Source organism: Melitaea cinxia, chromosome 4 (genome assembly GCF_905220565.1).
Source record: "Melitaea cinxia chromosome 4, ilMelCinx1.1, whole genome shotgun sequence".
NCBI lineage: Eukaryota > Metazoa > Arthropoda > Insecta > Lepidoptera > Nymphalidae > Melitaea > Melitaea cinxia.
The window spans coordinates 11,671,624-11,690,400 of NC_059397.1; the positions used below are offsets into that span (position 1 = coordinate 11,671,624).

General features: G+C 32.7%; 1 protein-coding gene across 1 annotated transcript; it reads left to right on the plus strand.

Annotated features, from left to right (window-relative positions):
• Positions 1–2,703: 2,703 nt before the first annotated feature.
• LOC123670197 (97 kDa heat shock protein) lies at positions 2,704–17,219 on the plus strand. Its single transcript, XM_045603705.1, has 15 exons — positions 2,704–3,008; positions 3,231–3,471; positions 3,901–4,042; positions 5,222–5,358; positions 5,441–5,595; positions 6,348–6,550; positions 6,628–6,746; positions 7,204–7,350; positions 8,736–8,853; positions 8,941–9,284; positions 9,860–9,994; positions 10,300–10,509; positions 13,384–13,526; positions 14,196–14,364; positions 16,310–17,219. Exons 1-15 carry the CDS (start codon positions 2,893–2,895, stop codon positions 16,442–16,444), a joined length of 2,514 nt encoding a protein of 837 aa, XP_045459661.1. The 5' UTR covers positions 2,704–2,892; the 3' UTR covers positions 16,445–17,219.
• Positions 17,220–18,777: the final 1,558 nt, after the last annotated feature.

An 18,777-nucleotide genomic window follows, 5' to 3' on the forward strand; every position in this document is an offset into this window, starting at 1 on the left:
TAAGTTAACTTCGCTGAATGCTCGTTCACATTACAGATTGCACTGTAATGGGGAAAACATAACAAATTTAAAGCAAACTGAGCCAGTGTTTTTTTTTTTTTTTCAAGTTGCAATTATTACCACAAGAGAAATTATAAGTTTCATCAGAAAGCCAACACATACAGCCTTTAGAAGATTTTTCAAAGAGTCTTCATTCAAGTAAAAGATCTAGGCACGCGTTACGTAGTTGGGGAATTCAACGAAATTCATGCTTGCGGTGGATGACGTTTCTTTAATTATGAAATGCTTCCCAGGTAATAAGAATATAAAAATCGTACATTTTGCGTACGATCTTAGTCTAGCGATCGTACATAAGTAAAAAAGGCAAAAAAAAATTGTATGAGTACGATTAAAATCGTACATCTGGCAGCCCTGGCGCATAGGCTAGCGTAAACAGGTTATAGGTTTTTCCCAGTCTCGCCGGGTACGTGACAAGCAGCCAGTGGTCTCTGTTCCGTTTATCTAGGTACTCATGTTTCTTGATGTCATACGCGTTGATTTGTCAATTTCATTCATATGCGCACGAGTTTTGTTGGTTTTAATTAATTATTGAATTATCTCGAAAGACTCTTGGAGTGAATTGTGCGATAGTTAACGCTTTATTTTTATAGTGACAAGGAAATTAACGTAGAATAAATACCTAGTTTAATAGTTATTAAGTGAATTGTGCGAAATTAGGCGCTGAAGTGTTAATAGTAATAATAGTTTTTATTTTATTTACAATGCCACGTTATAATTACACAGCTTCGGATTGGCTTCGGAGTACGCTGACATGATTTTTGTTTACGGAGAATGCCACGACAATGCTAATTAAAGAAGTACCGGGAGAGATATGGGAACATCCGATTTGTCCAACTGATGGCCGCACTATTACAAATGCTTTCCATGGGATACGGGAAAATCAATGCTTAATCCCACATTTTCTGTGAAGTTTTATAACAAACGACTTTAGTTAGTATTACCGGTGTTATTAATTATCGTTGTATTGTAATCCCCATTCTGTATACATACATACATACATACATAGATACATAATTACATACACTAATTATTATATATAATAAAACTAAGTTGATAAAATGTGCGTGCCGATAAAACTTAAAAAGGAGTCCCGGCAGGATAAAGGGACTTATATAGTGTGATAGCCTTATATCCCTCCTCAAACAAGAAAGTTTCCGAGTTAAGTAACCTTAAGGGCGTGTTTTTAAAGATATAAGGGCTTTTCCAACCCTTCAACTTTGAAATTAATTGTAGTGGCGCTATCTGTTGTCGAGTATTTGAACTTCATTCAGAACAACGATTATTTGGGTTGCATTTCGAAAGGCGCTGCGAGCAATTGCAGTATTTGTAGTAATGGCGCGAAATTTAAAATTCCAATTTCAATAAAGTCTTAAATTACATTTGTTACTATAATAAAGTTATTAAATTTTATGTATTTATACAGCAGTAGCTAACTTATGTTTTGGAGTTAAAGCGATATAATTTTAGTTATTCAAATTAGTTCTGAAAACATTTTAAAATTTAAGTTTTTAAATTTCGCGCCTTTACTACGTATGCTACAGCTGCAGAACCTATTGTTACGGCGGACGATAATGTCGAAAACATTCTACAAGATGTGAGAAAGAAAATGTTCTCAAACATGGTGCGACAGAAATAAAGTGGCCTACACCCATAAAAAATATAAATCCGGCACTGCTCTCTTTGAAAAATTAGCTCAAAATTCGTTTAAATAAAAAACTTATTAAGTTTTAACCTTCCCTTGTAAAATTACATCCAGTGCACAACTGCAGATACGTGCTCCCTACTTGTAGCAGATACGCGGATTTACACTATCCTCGACGATATACCGTGGTCGCCATGGCCTGTATCGCCACGCCAACAATCAGGTTTACCTTCGCCTATAGATGTTTCACATCAAAAAAAAAAAAAAAATTGTTTGTCTGTAAAGTCGGTTTACGGACGATGGTTTTACGTGATAACGTCATAAAGAAACATTGATAAAAATTGCATACTTTTATCAATTGAATTGGATTATTATGATTAAGTTATTTTGAAATTAGAACTGCTAGCTCTGATGTCACGCAAGAAAAGAGATAAATGTGTTACAAGCCAACGCTTGGGCCGATCGTGCCTCTCTATCGCTTGTTCCGCGCTCTTGCTTGCACGCTTAGGCTCAGGCGTCAGGCGGAACGTGACACTTTTTCGTGCATGCAGACGGTGTTCATCGACTTGTAAGACGTTATCACGTCAAAATATATTGAATTTAACACATTACAACAATAATATATATAAGTCAAAATTTGAAAATTTGATTGATTTTGTAGCATCTCGTTAAAACACAATCGATATAACAAACATTAAATTCATTAACGATTATTAGGTATAAACTTTAATTTTCTTTGTGTTTATATTTGTTATATATTGTGATTTTAATTATGACATAAAACATGCATATTTTTACAATGTAATGTCTATCTTACCGTTATGGATAAAATATACAAATACTTGATAAAATCCCAGTCATCTCGTCTACGAATTGGATAGGTAGCTAAGTAATTTCATTCATGTCGTACGACGGATACCTACAAATCGTAAAATAGTGATTCTATATAGTTCTATACCAATTCTATACTCTTTGATACTAATACAATTCCATATTTAGTCTGTGCTTCTAGAAAATTCGGGTAATGCCTACAAAGGGAATAATATCAAGACTCTGTGAACTGTGTTGCAGAACCGGCGTTAAACTGCGATCGACTGACTGATTGTCAGATTAAAGCAACGTGTTTTGTGCGATCGAAAAAAGGGTTTTCTTTTAAAGATTTTTGTCTTTTATCACAGTTTTAAACTATTATGGCCGCGATGTCTGTCATAGGTATTGATTTTGGTAATGAATCTTGTTATATTGCTGTTGCAAAAGCAGGTGGCATTGAGACAATAACTAACGACTACAGTCTAAGGGGTACACCGTAAGTATAATTTTTGACAAACCTTAAGTTAACTTTTTTGGCTTACAAATTTCAATAAAACAGTACCTATTAAAAACTACGAAATAAACTATTTTTGTCCCTGGTCGTATAATTGACTATATTTAATTTATCAATTATTCATTTTACTATTCACGACGTATGATTCGAATTGGAATCTGTATTGATTTTTTGTACTTATTATATCTTATCAATTTTTTACAGGTCATGTGTGGCCTTTTCACCAAAGAACCGAATATTAGGTGTAGCTGCCAAAAACCAAATGGTGACAAATATGAAAAATACCGTATTTGGATTTAAAAAACTTTTAGGTAGAAAATATTCAGATCCTCATGTACAAAAAGAACTAAAACATTTCCCATTCAAGGTAGAACAGAGAGCTGATGGTGGTATTGGTATTAGAGTCAACTATCTAGGTGAAGATAATGTATTTAGTCCTGAACAGGTTTGTGAAACTCTCATTCTCATAAATATTGTAGATCATATTATAACATGGTACCAAGTCGGTACCATGTTTAGCTAACTACTACTACTACATACTACTATAACTTTTGGTACTAAGAACCATAATGTATGTGTCATAGGTGATCCAGTTTCATAAAAATACTCTAAATTGTATATACTTATATATATGTGTGTGTGTATATGTGTGTACTTATATGTGTTTTATATATTATATACTAAAATATTTTTTTTATATATAAGTTTTTCATATTTATGTAAGTATCATCATATCGTATTTTAAGTTACGTTATTTATTATTGATTTTTCCTCCTTAAATGTGCACACTTCTAACCGCTGCTACTGTATCGTGTTCAGTACCCAAATTTTCTCTTGTATCCTCTTGAGTAAATATATTATAATTTGTGTACAGATTGCAGCAATGCTGTTCACAAAGTTGAAAGATATAGCTGCAACTGCATTACAAACTCAGGTTAATGATTGTGTGATATCAGTACCTAGTTACTTTACTAACGCAGAGAGGAATGCTTTACTAGATGCCGCATCAATTGCTGGTAAGTTATTGTTTTTAATTTTTTTATAATTAATTGGATGCAAATAAAAGTAATACGCTAGTTTATTGTTTCAAAAACTAGATTTTAACTGTTAAAACGTATATCATGGTTAGTGAAATCTTTTAAGGAAAATAATATAATATAGTATTTTTTAATTCAAACAAATAACAAAAAATGAAACTTGTAAAATGTTTCATATAAACCACATCAAATTTCGTCATAGCAACTATTCTTAGCAAGCAATATATATAAATTAAGTGTCACATTGTTTGTCCGCATCGGACTCCTAAACTATTTAACCGATTCTAATCACTGGCGCAGCTTGATCCAACTTGAATGATAGGCTATATTTTATTTTGATATATATAATTATTATATTTAAGAAAAAAAATAGGCAGTACAAAGTTTGCCAGGTCAGGGATTACTAATAAGTAAAATGTATGGAATAAAAAGACGTAAGAATTGTTGGATTTCTAAAATTGTTTAAAGTTAATATTACTTTCTTAAGTAAGTTGATTTTGGGACTGCAATTATATTTCCTAATATATAATAATAAGCTATAGTTAAGGATGTTTGCCTCTTTTTTTAGAAAAAACTTCACAATTGCTTGCTCTACTGGCATCAACAACTAAAAAATTTATTATTCCTTTTTTTTCGTAAATTATTAAAATTATGTATATGACAGCTTCAATTCAGAAACAATGTCAACATGATTGAATGGCTGTAAATTTTTGTTCCATTTCAGTCTATTTCTTCCACAAATCAATGCAGGTGAAGCCGCAGGGCCCAGCTAGTTTCAAAATGTTATTAAAAAATTAAATTCTTGTAATTTAATTTTTTACATTAAAATATATTCATAAATGTTGGATGTTGCATATTTGTTATTTAATATTATTATATTTAATTTAGATTTTTTGTAACTTTAATTTCTTTTAATAGTATAGTAACAGTTTAGCAGCCTTTCAAAACCCTAAATGACAAAGTTAATTAATTAGTAAATTCTGCTTTTAATAAGTTATCTAATATATTAAAATTTTTATTACTGTTTAATACAATTAGTACACCAGTAGCCTTGCCTTTAGGTTTTGAATGCTCGTGTCCTTGACCTTCCAGTTACTTTAGTCAATACGTAAATCAATTGCTTCAAGGTTTCAGACTACCATTAATGTAAATTTTTAGGTCTGAATGTATTGCGCCTTATGAATGAAACAACCGCAACTGCACTTGCCTATGGTATATACAAGCAAGATTTACCTGCACCAGAAGAGAAACCACGAAATGTCGTTTTTGTTGATTTCGGTCATAGTTCCCTTCAGGTATATTATTAAGTTTAATTATACTGAATTTAATTTATATTAAGACATATCAGAATATTGGTTTATAATAACTTTTTTGTAGGTTTCTGCATGTGCATTTAATAAAGGTAAATTAAGGGTCCTGGCTACCTCAGCTGACCCCTTCTGTGGTGGAAGAGACATTGATATGGCTTTAGCGGAATATTTTTGTCAAGATTTTCAGACCAGATTTAAACTTGATGCAAGAAAAAATCAGAGGTACTTTGTTGATTAGTTAATTTATGGCCGTTAATGTATCATATTGACATGTTAAAAATCTTAACTCCATAATTACTTAAAAATCCTACACAGTTTGAATAATTTTTTTTTATCAGTAAAATGTTTGCTGTGTGGCTACGGCAGTTAAGAATATAGCCACCCCCTCTCTTCCCGTGGGTGTTGTAAGAGGCGACTAAAGGATAACACAGTTCCACTGCCATCTTGGAGCTTAAAAAGCCGATCGATGGCGGGATAAATATCCAACTACTGGCTTTGAAATACACAGGCTGAAGACGGGCAGCAGTGTCTTCGGTGCGATAAAGCCAGCCCTGCGGTCACCAACCCGCCTGCCTAGCGTGGTGACTATGGGCCAAACACAGAGTTTATGCTATTTTTGACACGAACTTCTAGAGGCCTATGTCCAGCAGTGGACTGTGATAGGCTGAAATGATGAATATGTTTTATCTCCCTGAGTCAGGGGTCCGCAAAAACACACACAATACATAAGCCCAAAGACCTGGACCATAGCAAACATCTGTATGGCCAATACAAATGTTTGTCGTGTCAAACCCGCAACCGCCAGCGCAACATCCACAAACCAGTGCTGTGACCATTGCACCAACATGTCATCTAATTATTAAATATTACTTTATTAGTTTTACAATATTTTATAATATAACAATATCATTATTTTAAACTTTTGTTATATTGGTTTTCCAATAACAATAGAATGTATAATAATTTATGTACAGGGCTTTCCTCCGACTTTTGCAAGAAGTAGAAAAACTCAAAAAGCAGATGTCCGCAAATAGCACTCGGTTGCCCTTAAACATTGAATGCTTTATGGAGGAACGTGATGTTTCTGGAGAGATGCAACGCTCTCAAATGGAACAAATATGTACTGAGACATTTAACAGAGTCGAAAGAACCCTACGGGGCTTATTGCATAATGCCAGTAAGTTTATTAGTTATTTAAGATACATGTTTAAGAGCTTATTTGAGTAGAATTTATTTACTCGTTTTTTTTTTCAGAATTGAGAGCTGAAGATATAAGTGCTGTAGAAATTGTGGGAGGTTCAACTAGAGTGCCTGCAGTTAAAAACTTGATTGAACAAGTATTTGGCAAACAAGCATCAACAACATTAAACCAAGTAAGTCTATATTTTATTACATTAGGAAAAACTATTGTTATATTTAATTACTATATAAAAAAAATTTAGACAGTTTATATAAACTTTGATTACTGTTTTACCGTAAGTGATAAGTGATGTTTTTTATTGGAAAAATCCCATTATTTCAATAATTTTATAAACTAACGAAACACTTCTATTTCTTAATTCAATTTTTACGTAAGTACATAAAATTCTTTTCTTTCTTTTTGACATGCTTGCATAACTGTAGTTAAATGACTACAATAATTTAAACTGATAAATAATAATGTAAAGAAACAATTAATAACTTTCATATTACCATAAAACTGCTTTGTAAAATTATGATACAGTTTTTTCTAGTCTAAGATTTATTTTTACACCACTTTTATTTAAAAATTTTTGAAAAAATAATCCGTAAATGTAACTTTACTAATAAATTAATAAATAATAATCACAGGACGAGGCCGTATCCCGTGGCTGTGCGCTGCAGTGTGCAATGTTGAGCCCCGCAGTGCGCGTGCGTGAGTTCAATATAACCGACGTCCAGCCCTACGCTGTTCGCCTCGCTTGGGACGCCGCCAGGGGCGAGGATGGTGATATGGAAGTGAGTGTATTTGTTTATTTTAAAACGTATACAATACTAGGTGGCCCGACAGATGTTATTCTGCCGTTTAAATAGTTGTTAACACGTTGAACGCCAGACCAAAAACCATGTTTAGTCCAGTGGGCCGCGACGGACACCATGTGACTGCCATTATATTGGGTCCAAGAGGCCGTGTCGGACACCATGTGTCCGCATGCCCTCGATCACTTCAGAAGCCTCTAGGGAGCCGACAGACAGTGTTTCGACTGTTTTTACTAAGGCAAGTGACCCGCGCGGCCTCACAGTGCAAAAAGGGCACATAGCACAAAAAAAAAATCGAATACACTTTGAATTTATAGGCTTTTTAACAAATTGTTTCCAAAAATGTTATAGCTGGTGTCTGCCACTTGAGATCTTGGAAAATAATGGGTAAATAACTGTTTCCGTCAGTCGCCCATTATTTTTGAGGTTGTCGCTGACAATATTTGCAGAAAAACACCTTAACAATTTTTTGACGATTCTCGATTTATTGGTGTGGCCCCAGGCGAAAGTATGCTGTCGGACATATGGTGTCCGTCATGGCGTCCAACGTGTTAAGTTTTCTATCTTCTAAAATAAAAAAATTTAAAGAGAAAAATCACTAAATTCGTTATACTTATAGTGTGACTAAGAAAAATATAGATTCATTTATATATGTATATAGATATAGTTTTGTTTTGAATATAATTCTTATATAGTATATAGTAGAAAAGCGACCGCAAACTATAATTAGCTGAAATAAAGTAAAAAAAATTATCTGCCTAATAATTATTGCAGTAAAAACATATATGGATATTTAGGAAAGTGATCCTTGATTTCCTATGCAGTGAGTCTATATTTGTGTGAATAAGTAGTTTTTTAATTTTTATATTCATCAGTGTAAATATGAAGAGACAGCACAAATGTAATTCTTTTAAAATGTAATAATCTAATAGATATAACGCCGCGTGATTAACAATTAGCGGAAGTGTGCGGTTTTCTAACGGCACCGCATTGCGCCAACAGCACCGCGCCACGTTTATTTTATGTACATTAATGTGATTAAAATATTTTACACATATAGTCATACATCATATTACAACATTATATTAAACAGAAACTGTCAATATATAAGTAGTTAAAAACTTGTCACAAAAAAAAACAAGTTTCGTTAGGCATTATCTAACAAATTAATCAATTAAATTACAAGTATTTTTTTCTGAAAATTCAGATTATTGTTGAAACGTCGTATCATTAGATTCAGAAGTATTAGAATTTGTCAATTAATTCCCGGTAATTTTATAAAATTTCGTTCTCTGCACTGATTATTGCATAATTGTCCTTTACAAAACTTAAGCCACAGTTTTTTTTTTTTCGTTTTTTCGCAGGTCTTTCCAGCTTTCCATGCTGCGCCATTTTCCAAAATGCTCACTTTTTACAGAAAAGAGCCGTTCTCAGTTAGCGCATACTACTCTGATCAAGTGCCCTACCCTGATACTTTCATTGGTAAAACTTTTTGTCACTCTTATATTTATCATTTCTCATTATTTACAAAGAAAAAACTTGATCATTAAAAGAAACTATTTACTATAGGTCAGTGGAATATAAGGGATGTGCAACCGACGGCTGAAGGAGAGTCACAAAAAGTTAAACTTAAAGTGCGAGTTAACATTCACGGTATAATCACGGTTGCCTCTGCATCTCTAGTGGAGAAAAAGCAGGATTCTTCTCAAAATGAAAATGTTGAAATGGAAAATTCCAATGACAACACCCAGGGTTCCCAAGACGCCCCAATGGAGACAAACGGCGGCACCCAGGAACAACAGCAACAACAACAGAATGGGCCCGAGAACCAAGAGGTGAGAGAGGACGAAATGAAAGACGAGCCGCAACAAAAACAATCGTGGACACAGAGAGTAGGACAGTGGTTCAGCGGGGTATGTGTCGGTAGCGCGTTTGTGGAGTGAATCTGTGATGTTTGTTGCTTTACCTACACTTTTTTTCAATCTCGAACTTCAATTTATCCTATCATGTTTAAATTTTCCAAATTATCTTGTCATAAATCGAATTCTTATTTAAATTAAATGCAGCAGACATCACATAGTTTGCAACTTCCCCACCCTCAATTGAGGCCCCATTTGCACGGTATTTTCATAAGGCTTTTAAATAACCTTTTGAAGATACGTAACAAATTTTTCGTTCTCTTGGATCATTTACGAGTAAATAGTCTCTGTGTCCACGCATGTTTTTGTTTGCCCTGCATTTGCTAATGTTATGTATTCTATTTTCTTCTAGCAACAACCAGGATAGTGTAAGATATTTATGGTGTAAGTTTTTTTTACTGCTTGTGTTCATTTTATGGGTGCAAATGGGTCATTACAGCACTTGGATACATGAATGTCTCATTAGTACTAAACTTTATTTCTACAATAGCATATTTAATAAATCCAAGCCGTTGTAATGGTGGGGAGATGGTTTCCTAAATGTTATGAACGGTTGCTCTTATTTTTAGGAAAACAATGATGACAAAAAGGATAAGTCTAAGGATAAATCCAAAAAGGTACTTGTGAAGACTGTTGAGTTGCCCATTGATGCAAGAACTCATGGATTTGCCCAGCATGACCTGAACAGCTATATGGAGCAAGAGGTACATAAAAGATTATTTAATTTTTTTGGTATTTTATCAAATTAGTATACTTATTTTGGGGCAAGAGATTAAATGTACCTATCTATGTATACGATTAAACTGTTTTTTATTTTTATTTTTATGAATAAAGCATTATTATTATTATTTTCATAATATATTTGGACTGGAAAAATAAAGTTCAAATAATGATTTATAAAATTTGTACAATTATATTAAAATATGTCAATATTGATTTACAACATTACTTTAAATATCTAACAGTTTCTTTTTTGTAGTAAGTTAATAATTATTTTTTTATTATCTAGGGTAAAATGCAAGCCCAAGATCGTCAAGAAAAAGAGCGGGCGGATGCACGTAACGCTCTCGAAGAGTATGTGTACGAACTAAGAGGAAAGCTGTCGGAGGGCGAAGTGTTGCACGATTTCATCGCAGAGGACCAGCGTCAGAAACTTGTGAACCAGCTTGATGCTCTGGAGCAATGGCTATACGACGAAGGAGAAGATCAGAACAGACAAGTACGTTTATTAAATTTACAATAGTTTTAACTCACAATTGAAAAAAAACCAACTTCAATTTACATCGAAAAGCAATACAATGTTCGTATTGGAAAATATAATTATTTGAATACGCATTATTAAGTACAGTACGGTACTCGAGTAATATGAGGTAACTAACATACCTACGTATAAAACAATTGAGTAGAATCGAGAATCCTGTTGTTTTTGAAGTCCGTTAATAACTAGCTGACTCGACATAATATGTCATGCCTTGCGAACTATAAAACTCGTAAATTTGATTCGTTACATATTTTTGAAATTTCCCAGTTTTATGCACAATTTTCTTTATTTTTCATTTCGTAAGAATCTTCTACAAAGCATTACTAAATTAAAAATAACTAGTGAACTCCAGCCGTTCTTGAGTTAGCAATTCATTAATTTTCATTGCGACGACTCGTACATAAGATGTTCGATTCTTAGCTGCGTTTCTTCAAGTGAGGGTGTTGTAGATCGTGTCCTAGCCCTTTTTAACCGACTTCCAAAAACGGAGGTTGTTCGCAATTCGACTGTTTTTTTTATGTTTGTTACTTCAGAACTTTCGAGTGGGTGGACCGATTGCGACAATTTTTTTTAATCGAATTGTGGTGTGTGTCGTTTGGTCCCACTTAAATTGATTTGAGATCTAATAACAACTTTTCGAGTTATATCTAATAATGCGTTTTTACTTTACTATTTTTTCGTCGAACCACATTGTATATACCTTTTTACTGGATGTACCGATTTTGATGATTTTTAATTTAGTCGAAAGCTGGTGTTTATCTTGTGGTCACATTTAAATTTCATTGAGATCTGATAACAACTTTTTGAGTAATCTTTACTTACTTTACTGGACTATATTTTCGTCTACCTACGTTGTATTACTTGTCGATGTAATTAGTCAGGTTTTTTTTTTCGTTTGCGAGCAAATACAATTATACCTTTCTTTTACTTCGTCTTAATATATGACCTACTCTGGCAACACTTTGTAAAACTGTCCAATACTACTTTTCTTAACCTTTAAAAACGTCGATAACATGAGATATTAATACAACCTGCCGCATACAGCTAAATAACCGCATATAGAAACGAATTCTATTTCTTGTAGTATCGTATCGTCTCGTTTTTCATTGTAAATTAAAGCCGTTCTTACGCGCTCACGAAAAGTATCATGCAGAGCGAGTCATCAAAGTAGCTCGTCTATTTAAACAAATTCAGATTTTAAAATGGGCTAGGATTTTTTTTTCACAAGGAATGTTAATTTATTCTTTTTATAGAACCCCATTTGAGGGAACGCAATAAGGAGTCGTAGGTCGTGTATAAAAAATAGATTGTAGGCAATTATCAGCATTCTATGAGTAACTTATATGTTTATTATTCATTTATTTATTTATTGATTCTTATAAAGGTACATCAACGACTTATTCACTATTAACAATATGGGGTTCAAATATTCGGAAAAATAAGTTTATGGTGAACTCCTAAATACATAGCACTTGCATAAAAGAACTTTGTTCTATTGTACTACTACTAATCCAATTTCAATGATGAGAGATTAGTACGCTAATGTCATAACTTTTGGTTCGCGTCAACGCCGCTTACGTCACTGCTATATATATATTCCGTTTTTTTTTTTGGAAGAGTCTTATTTGGTAATCAAACCCTGTCAATCGTAATTCACGTTTTTTTCTGCATTTATCACTCACTTTCACTAACTGTTCACAGACTGTTCATAACACATTAGCTTACGGACATTTGTAAATCTCCATTTACTATTTATTTCACTAAAAACAAATATCAATTTATCATTTTAAACATATAAAAACTACTAAAATACGAATTTCGAGAGTACAGATAACTAATATTTTTGAATATGACATTTTAATATCTTTTTTTAAAAGGCAAATAGGGATGTGGTCATAATATTTTTAGAGGTGAATGAGTTTAAATGAATGAACAGCATGAGCGATAAAATAGGCCATGTTACGAATTATAATTTGTTAAATAATGTTACTGTAAAGTGATTTATTTTTAATTTGTTTTTTGCTATTAATTGTTTTTTTTTTTTTGTTCTTTTTTTATGTTGAGCGCTAAAAAAATCCCTACAAAATATTGCAAATGTCAATCATTTATGATAAAGTGTTCATTGTAAAGGTTATATTTTATTTTATGAATATTTCTGAATATCAATTTCACCCTGAACATTTTTAACGCTTCCCATTTTACTGTTTCCCAGTTTACTGTAGTTCACAGGAAATTTTTTTGAGACTATTATGAGACTTAGGATTACACAATGAGAGCTTCGTGGAGAACAGTTATATTAGTCCTTTTTTAGATGTTAAAGAGAGTGTGCCGCGTCGGTGCAAGGTTTTTTTATTCATAGTAAATACAAATAATGTGACAATAATATTAATAGGGTCGACTTTTTTTTTCTAGACACAGGCGGCCCTATTTGTTGTAAATTTTATTTTTGACGTCTTTTTTACCGACCATTTCACATAAACGAAATATAAATTTGTTGCCTTTTATGTTCGATGCTCGATTAATATTATTATTTTTTTCGTAATTCTGTACCTCTACTAATTTTTAGCAAAAATATTCAATATATTATTAGGTTTTGAAATAATTTTAGTAATATGTTAGCGTTAAATATTTTTAATATAAAATCAATTTTATATTCGTCTATGGCTTATTAATATTGTTCATTCATTTGCTCTGTGTCACTTTACTATACTTACAATATTACTCTATTGTCTGTGGTCAGAAGTACTCCATATTTGTTTACTATTTAAGACTATTCCAAAAAAATAGAATATATATACATATATGTATATAATTTTTGTTTTATTTTAACAGGTATACAGCGACAAATTGGGTGAGTTACGAACAGAAGGTGAACCCATTAAGCAACGCCGCCTCGAGTTTGAACTTCGCCCGGGTGCCCTCGACGACTTTGCTCTTGCTATCCAGTTGACTAACAAGGCGATCGACCTGTACAGGTAACTTTATTATTTTTTAATCAAATTTACTTCACAGTAACCGTAACTTATAATTATTATTATTATATCGACCAAGTTACCAAGCTTTAAAAACCAAAATTGTTTGAATTTCTTTGTTTACAATATTTATTATTCCCATGACTCTACTCATAGTTATCTTATAAACTGTTATATAATTTGTTACATTATGAGAGTTCTCGAAAGTCTTTATACTAATGTAAATATTTCTTCATTATTGTATTCTCATCTCCGTATATTTTTATTAGGTAGTAAATTAAAATAATATATCGCTTTAGTGTTCTAAATCAGATCTAATAGTGTTATTTTGAGATGAATTTATAAACTTTTAAAATCGATATATGACTTGATTTTTAGACAAAATGCCATATACTTACTATAATAGCATACTTGAATCAAAATCAAAAATTACTTCATTTAAATAGGCTTGTTACTTTTGATTTTTCATTTTACAAATTAATATTATATTTGTCTTAATTAATTAATAATACTCTGTGGATAAAAGTGGTAATATCTTAAATACTGCACCACTAAATCTATACATCTTTGCCATTAATATAATAGTGCACTAAAATTATGAATTTAAATGAATGAAAAAACTTTTCGTTTTAACTAGAAACAAATAAACTGGAGAATTTAACACGCCAACAGATCTGGTGATGCGAAGTACGCGCATTTGTCTGAAGCCGACATTCAGAAAGTCGCAGAGGCGTCAAAGAACGCTCTGTCATGGCTGGAAAGTGCCCGGCAGACGCTCGCTCACGCGCCTCGACACTTGCCACCACCGCACACCACCCATCAGATACGTCAGGAGAGACAGGTATCTCATTTTTAACTAGCCCTTGGAGCAGTTTGTAGTAACGCTGCTATCTGCTTTGGGCATTGTGGGTTCAATTCCAGAGTTAGGGTCTATATATTTATGCCGTGGGGCATCGGCAGAATACTGCCCTCCTCAAGTACCAGGGACACCTGCTGGTACCGGTCGTAAGAGGCGATTAAGGTACTCGTAGCGGATCTCCCTAAGACGAGTCAGGTCCTGCAACCAAACCAGTTCCAAATGTAGCGACTTCTCTTTTTTGTGGGTCTTGCTGGCAAGGTTGAGAGGGGGGTAGTGTAGCCAGTGGGAAAACCTGCACTTCCTAAATTCAAACCCAGGCAAAGCAGTTAACATCTGTGAAGAGGATACTTCACCATCCCAATCTCAAGAGCGGTGAAACTAACATGGATTTACACTGCTTAAAACAACTGCAATAGATAGATGTAAAGGCCATAGATAGATAGAGATTATAAAAAAAAGTATGTAGTTATATCAGTCGGGAGTTACCTATAACTCAAGCATTAAATTGCTTACCTTATGAACAGACGATAATGTGTGTTTGATAGATATTGATTTATTTATGAATTATTAAACTAATTTTATTATGAATTTTTTCATTGAGGCACAGTAAGTGCTAGATGTGCTAGAAATTTCGAAGCAGCCCAACCTCAACTTTACACAGCCAAACAATAATGCTCTAAGATAGTGTTGTAATCCTGTGGCGAGCTACGTAGCTGGAGCTAACAGTTAAGGGTTGGGGGTAGAGGCAGACACTGTTGTAGGCATTCAAAGGCTACGATATCCACAAACATCAGGCGGACCGCACACCCTAGTTGATAGACACTGACTGCCTCCTAATTTCATCAATCATATCTGCATTACTATATGTATCTTAATATATATAAATCTCGTGTCACAATGTTTGTCCTCAATGGACTCCTAAACCACTTAACCGATTATAATAAAATTCGCACACCATTTGCAGTTCGATCCAACTTGAGAGATAGGATAGTTTAAATCTCAAATTATAGTCGCAATTTTAATTTATTGCTAATTATTTGTCTGTTATTATTTGACAGTCACAATTATCTGTTAACTCCAAATGATTCTAACAGATGTCGATACCTTTCGACTGGGTTGAGTAAGTAATCAGTAGATGGCGCTGCTATGGTAAATCTACGAACGTGTCATATAAGCTACATTTTAACAGCATAATTACCACGTGTTGTTGACGCTATAAAATTAATTAAATTTATTTTGTAGTGAACGAAATACCGTATAATTCAATTATTTGCACTTTTTAAATTTTTGGTGTTAGCATAGCCGGCCACGTGTTACTTAGACTGAAGTGTAAATTGAATTCATATTATAATGAAGATAATACAGTGAAATTGTAATATAACAAAAACTTTAGCCACAGCAACGCGTGGCCGGGTCAGCTAGTAATATTATAAAGAGGAAAGATTTGATTGTTTATTTGGATTGAATAGGCTCCGAAACTACTGAAACGATTTGAAAAATTCTTTCACTATTGGGGAGCTACACTATTCGCGGGTGACATAGGATATATTATATTTAAAAAAAAAATAGGGAAAAAATTATTTTGAATTTTTTCTTAAACACCCGTGCGAAGCCGGGACGGGATGCTAGTATATATATATATATATATATGACTTCTGTAAAATTACAATTAACACGGGTTAATATTTGTCATTTTTTTATTGAATCTGAGAGCTAACAAAAGCATCAGGAAATAAGTAATGAATATTTAAAGATAAAAAAAACATTTTAACCATTGTTTTCTGTAGAAATATTAATGTATTAAAAAAAAAAGGAAAATTGCATGTAACGAAATCCATAATTGACGTTGTACATATGAATTCCGATAATACGAATCAGTGTCTGTGGGTAAGAACATAACTTACCACTTCACTACATTTTGTTTCAGAATTTGGAAAACATCGTGAATCCTATCCTAAACAAACCCAAACCTAAAGAGAAGACTCCACCACCGGCTAACCCTACCGCGGGTGACGGGCAACCGGCCGATGCGCCTGCGCAGGAACAAATGGACGTCGAATGATCCAACTGCTACACACACTCTCAAATACACAGCTAAAACTGAATAACAACTGCTTTGAAAAGAAGCCATTCCAGATCAAATTCTAAATAATTTGTTGATTATTACCATAGCTTATTTGAAAAGTCGTTATAGCTAGGTCATTATTTGAGCTAAAAAGCGGTGACTATGTCAACCTGACTTCAATTGCATTTTTATTGAATCTCTTCATAATAAACATTCTAATTTTATGTTACAGAGGAGAGATGAGAATGACATTAAATATCGATTATAATGCCTTTATATCTACAAAAAGTATAGTCCTTGATAAATATTAGCCTAAATCAAAAAATAATGTAGATACTAAAAAGCACACCTAAAGTTGTTATTTAGTTGGATGGACCTCTTAATTATCTCACCTATACACACGTCTCATGCAATTTATTATAGTCAATATTTATTTTTACTTAACATGTGGCAAATTGCAATTAATGTGAATTTAATTTTAAAAATTTTGTTATTTCTTGAAAACGAGTGTCTTATATTTTATAAAATAGTGCATTTTTATGTAATACACTGGATAGTATTAATTATACAAATTTCGTGGTTTATGTATGTTTATTTTGTACCGTTGCTACATGTTTTAAATGTGATAAAATTGAATAAATTATTTTGCTGAATGTGTAAGCAAACAATTATATGAAATATGAAATGTTGCTTACTGCTTCAGTTTATACTATAGTATAATTTTTTCTGTTTTGGTCATTATTAGCTAATAATTAAAATTAATATTAACTTATGTCTGAATTTTATTTTACTAAAAACGGTAAATATTAAAATAACAAGTGAACTGTTTTTTTTTTTTGTTCCATACAGTAGGCTTTTGTTTGATAGTATTATTAAAATGACCTTTAAGGTTTCTTTTACTAAATCATCGAGTTGTTTTATTCCTTAAAAAGCAATTAAATTTGTGTCTCTTGCTTTTTACATGATTTAAAAATATAACGAAAAAAAAATTGTTCGGGAAAATACTTCAAATAATAGTTTATTAGATTGATGTATGTATTTACATTCCAAGTTAAAAAGAAAATGTAACTTTTATTTCTGCAATATTAAAACCTTTTTTACATTACAATAACTACAGTTATAAACATTAAGACAGCTTTTTTAGTCATAATATTATGTAGAAATAGCTAATAATATTTTAAATTTCCCTTTATTTTTCTGACGACAAAAATCAAGATATTCACTGTTACACATTATTATTACAGGACAGGACATTTACTTAATAATAAAAATTATTTAGGACATTTACTTAATAAAAAAAATTACATAAATACTGTAAGACACCTTGGCCTACATTGTACATTGTAAATTGTGATGTTTGAACCATTGTAACATTACTCGTGCGTTCATAATGTTAAAGCTTAGTAAAAGAATGATTTAACAATATATATCTTTTTATTAATAAGATAAAAAAAACCTTAATTTGGTCAGATTAACGGTTTGCAAGTGTTTTTAAATACAGGGCATAAAGAACACCGCGCAGCGGAGATGTCGCCGACACGGAGTTTATACGCAACATTTTGCGTATGCGCGTTAGTTGTGAAAACGAAAGTGTATGAAATAGCGCCTAGTGTTATTCGCGACACTCGATGTGCGCCTGCGAAGTCTTCTTTACAGCGACTGATCAAGAGTTCTGACCGTCCTAGGCTAATTATGAAGACGCGCCCCCAACAGGTGTTACGAACGGCCTAAAAAGTAGTAAGTCTACCATAGATCAAGTAAAAAAAAGTAGATAATGCGCGGCCTTTGTTGTTACTGAAGCCACAAAACTCGGCTCCTTCAAGTAAACACACGCGCTCACGCACACATATGCATCAAACTACGCTCATTTTCGTTAGTATCTCACGGGGCCTCGTACAGTAACTTTGCCTTCAAAATGCCGTTTTGATGTAATTAAATGGTGCAAAAACAATACCAAAGTGAATAAAAAGTCTGAAGAAATAGCGTTTCAGACGTAAGTACATACAAAACTTTATATTTCTTGTTATTCCAAAATAATATTGAGGTTATTCGGAACTTATAATTTCGATGTCCCGAAATGACGTACCGAGGGAGTGTTACCAGTAATTTTTATTTCCATTAGCCCAAAATGCGGGTAAGTAAATTGTAGGCAATCATAGAAAAATAATTAAGTAGAAAGTGGACAACATTATTGTTTTAAATATGAATTTTTAACTCGTTTGTTTCTGTTTAAATTTGTGAATTAACTACTCATATTTTACTACTAAATATCATGGTTTTAGGTTTCCAACGAATATTTTAATAGGAAATGAATGGGTAGCTGCTTTACG

Bases quoted from the DNA above. Each gene is read 5' to 3' on its own strand.
- LOC123670197 (XM_045603705.1), top strand. From the start codon at position 2,893: ATGGCCGCGATGTCTGTCATAGGTATTGATTTTGGTAATGAATCTTGT. The intron at 4,043-5,221 runs GTAAGTTATTGT...GTAAATTTTTAG, and splicing joins AGATGCCGCATCAATTGCTG to GTCTGAATGTATTGCGCCTT. The intron at 6,747-7,203 runs GTAAGTCTATAT...TAATAATCACAG, and splicing joins CATCAACAACATTAAACCAA to GACGAGGCCGTATCCCGTGG.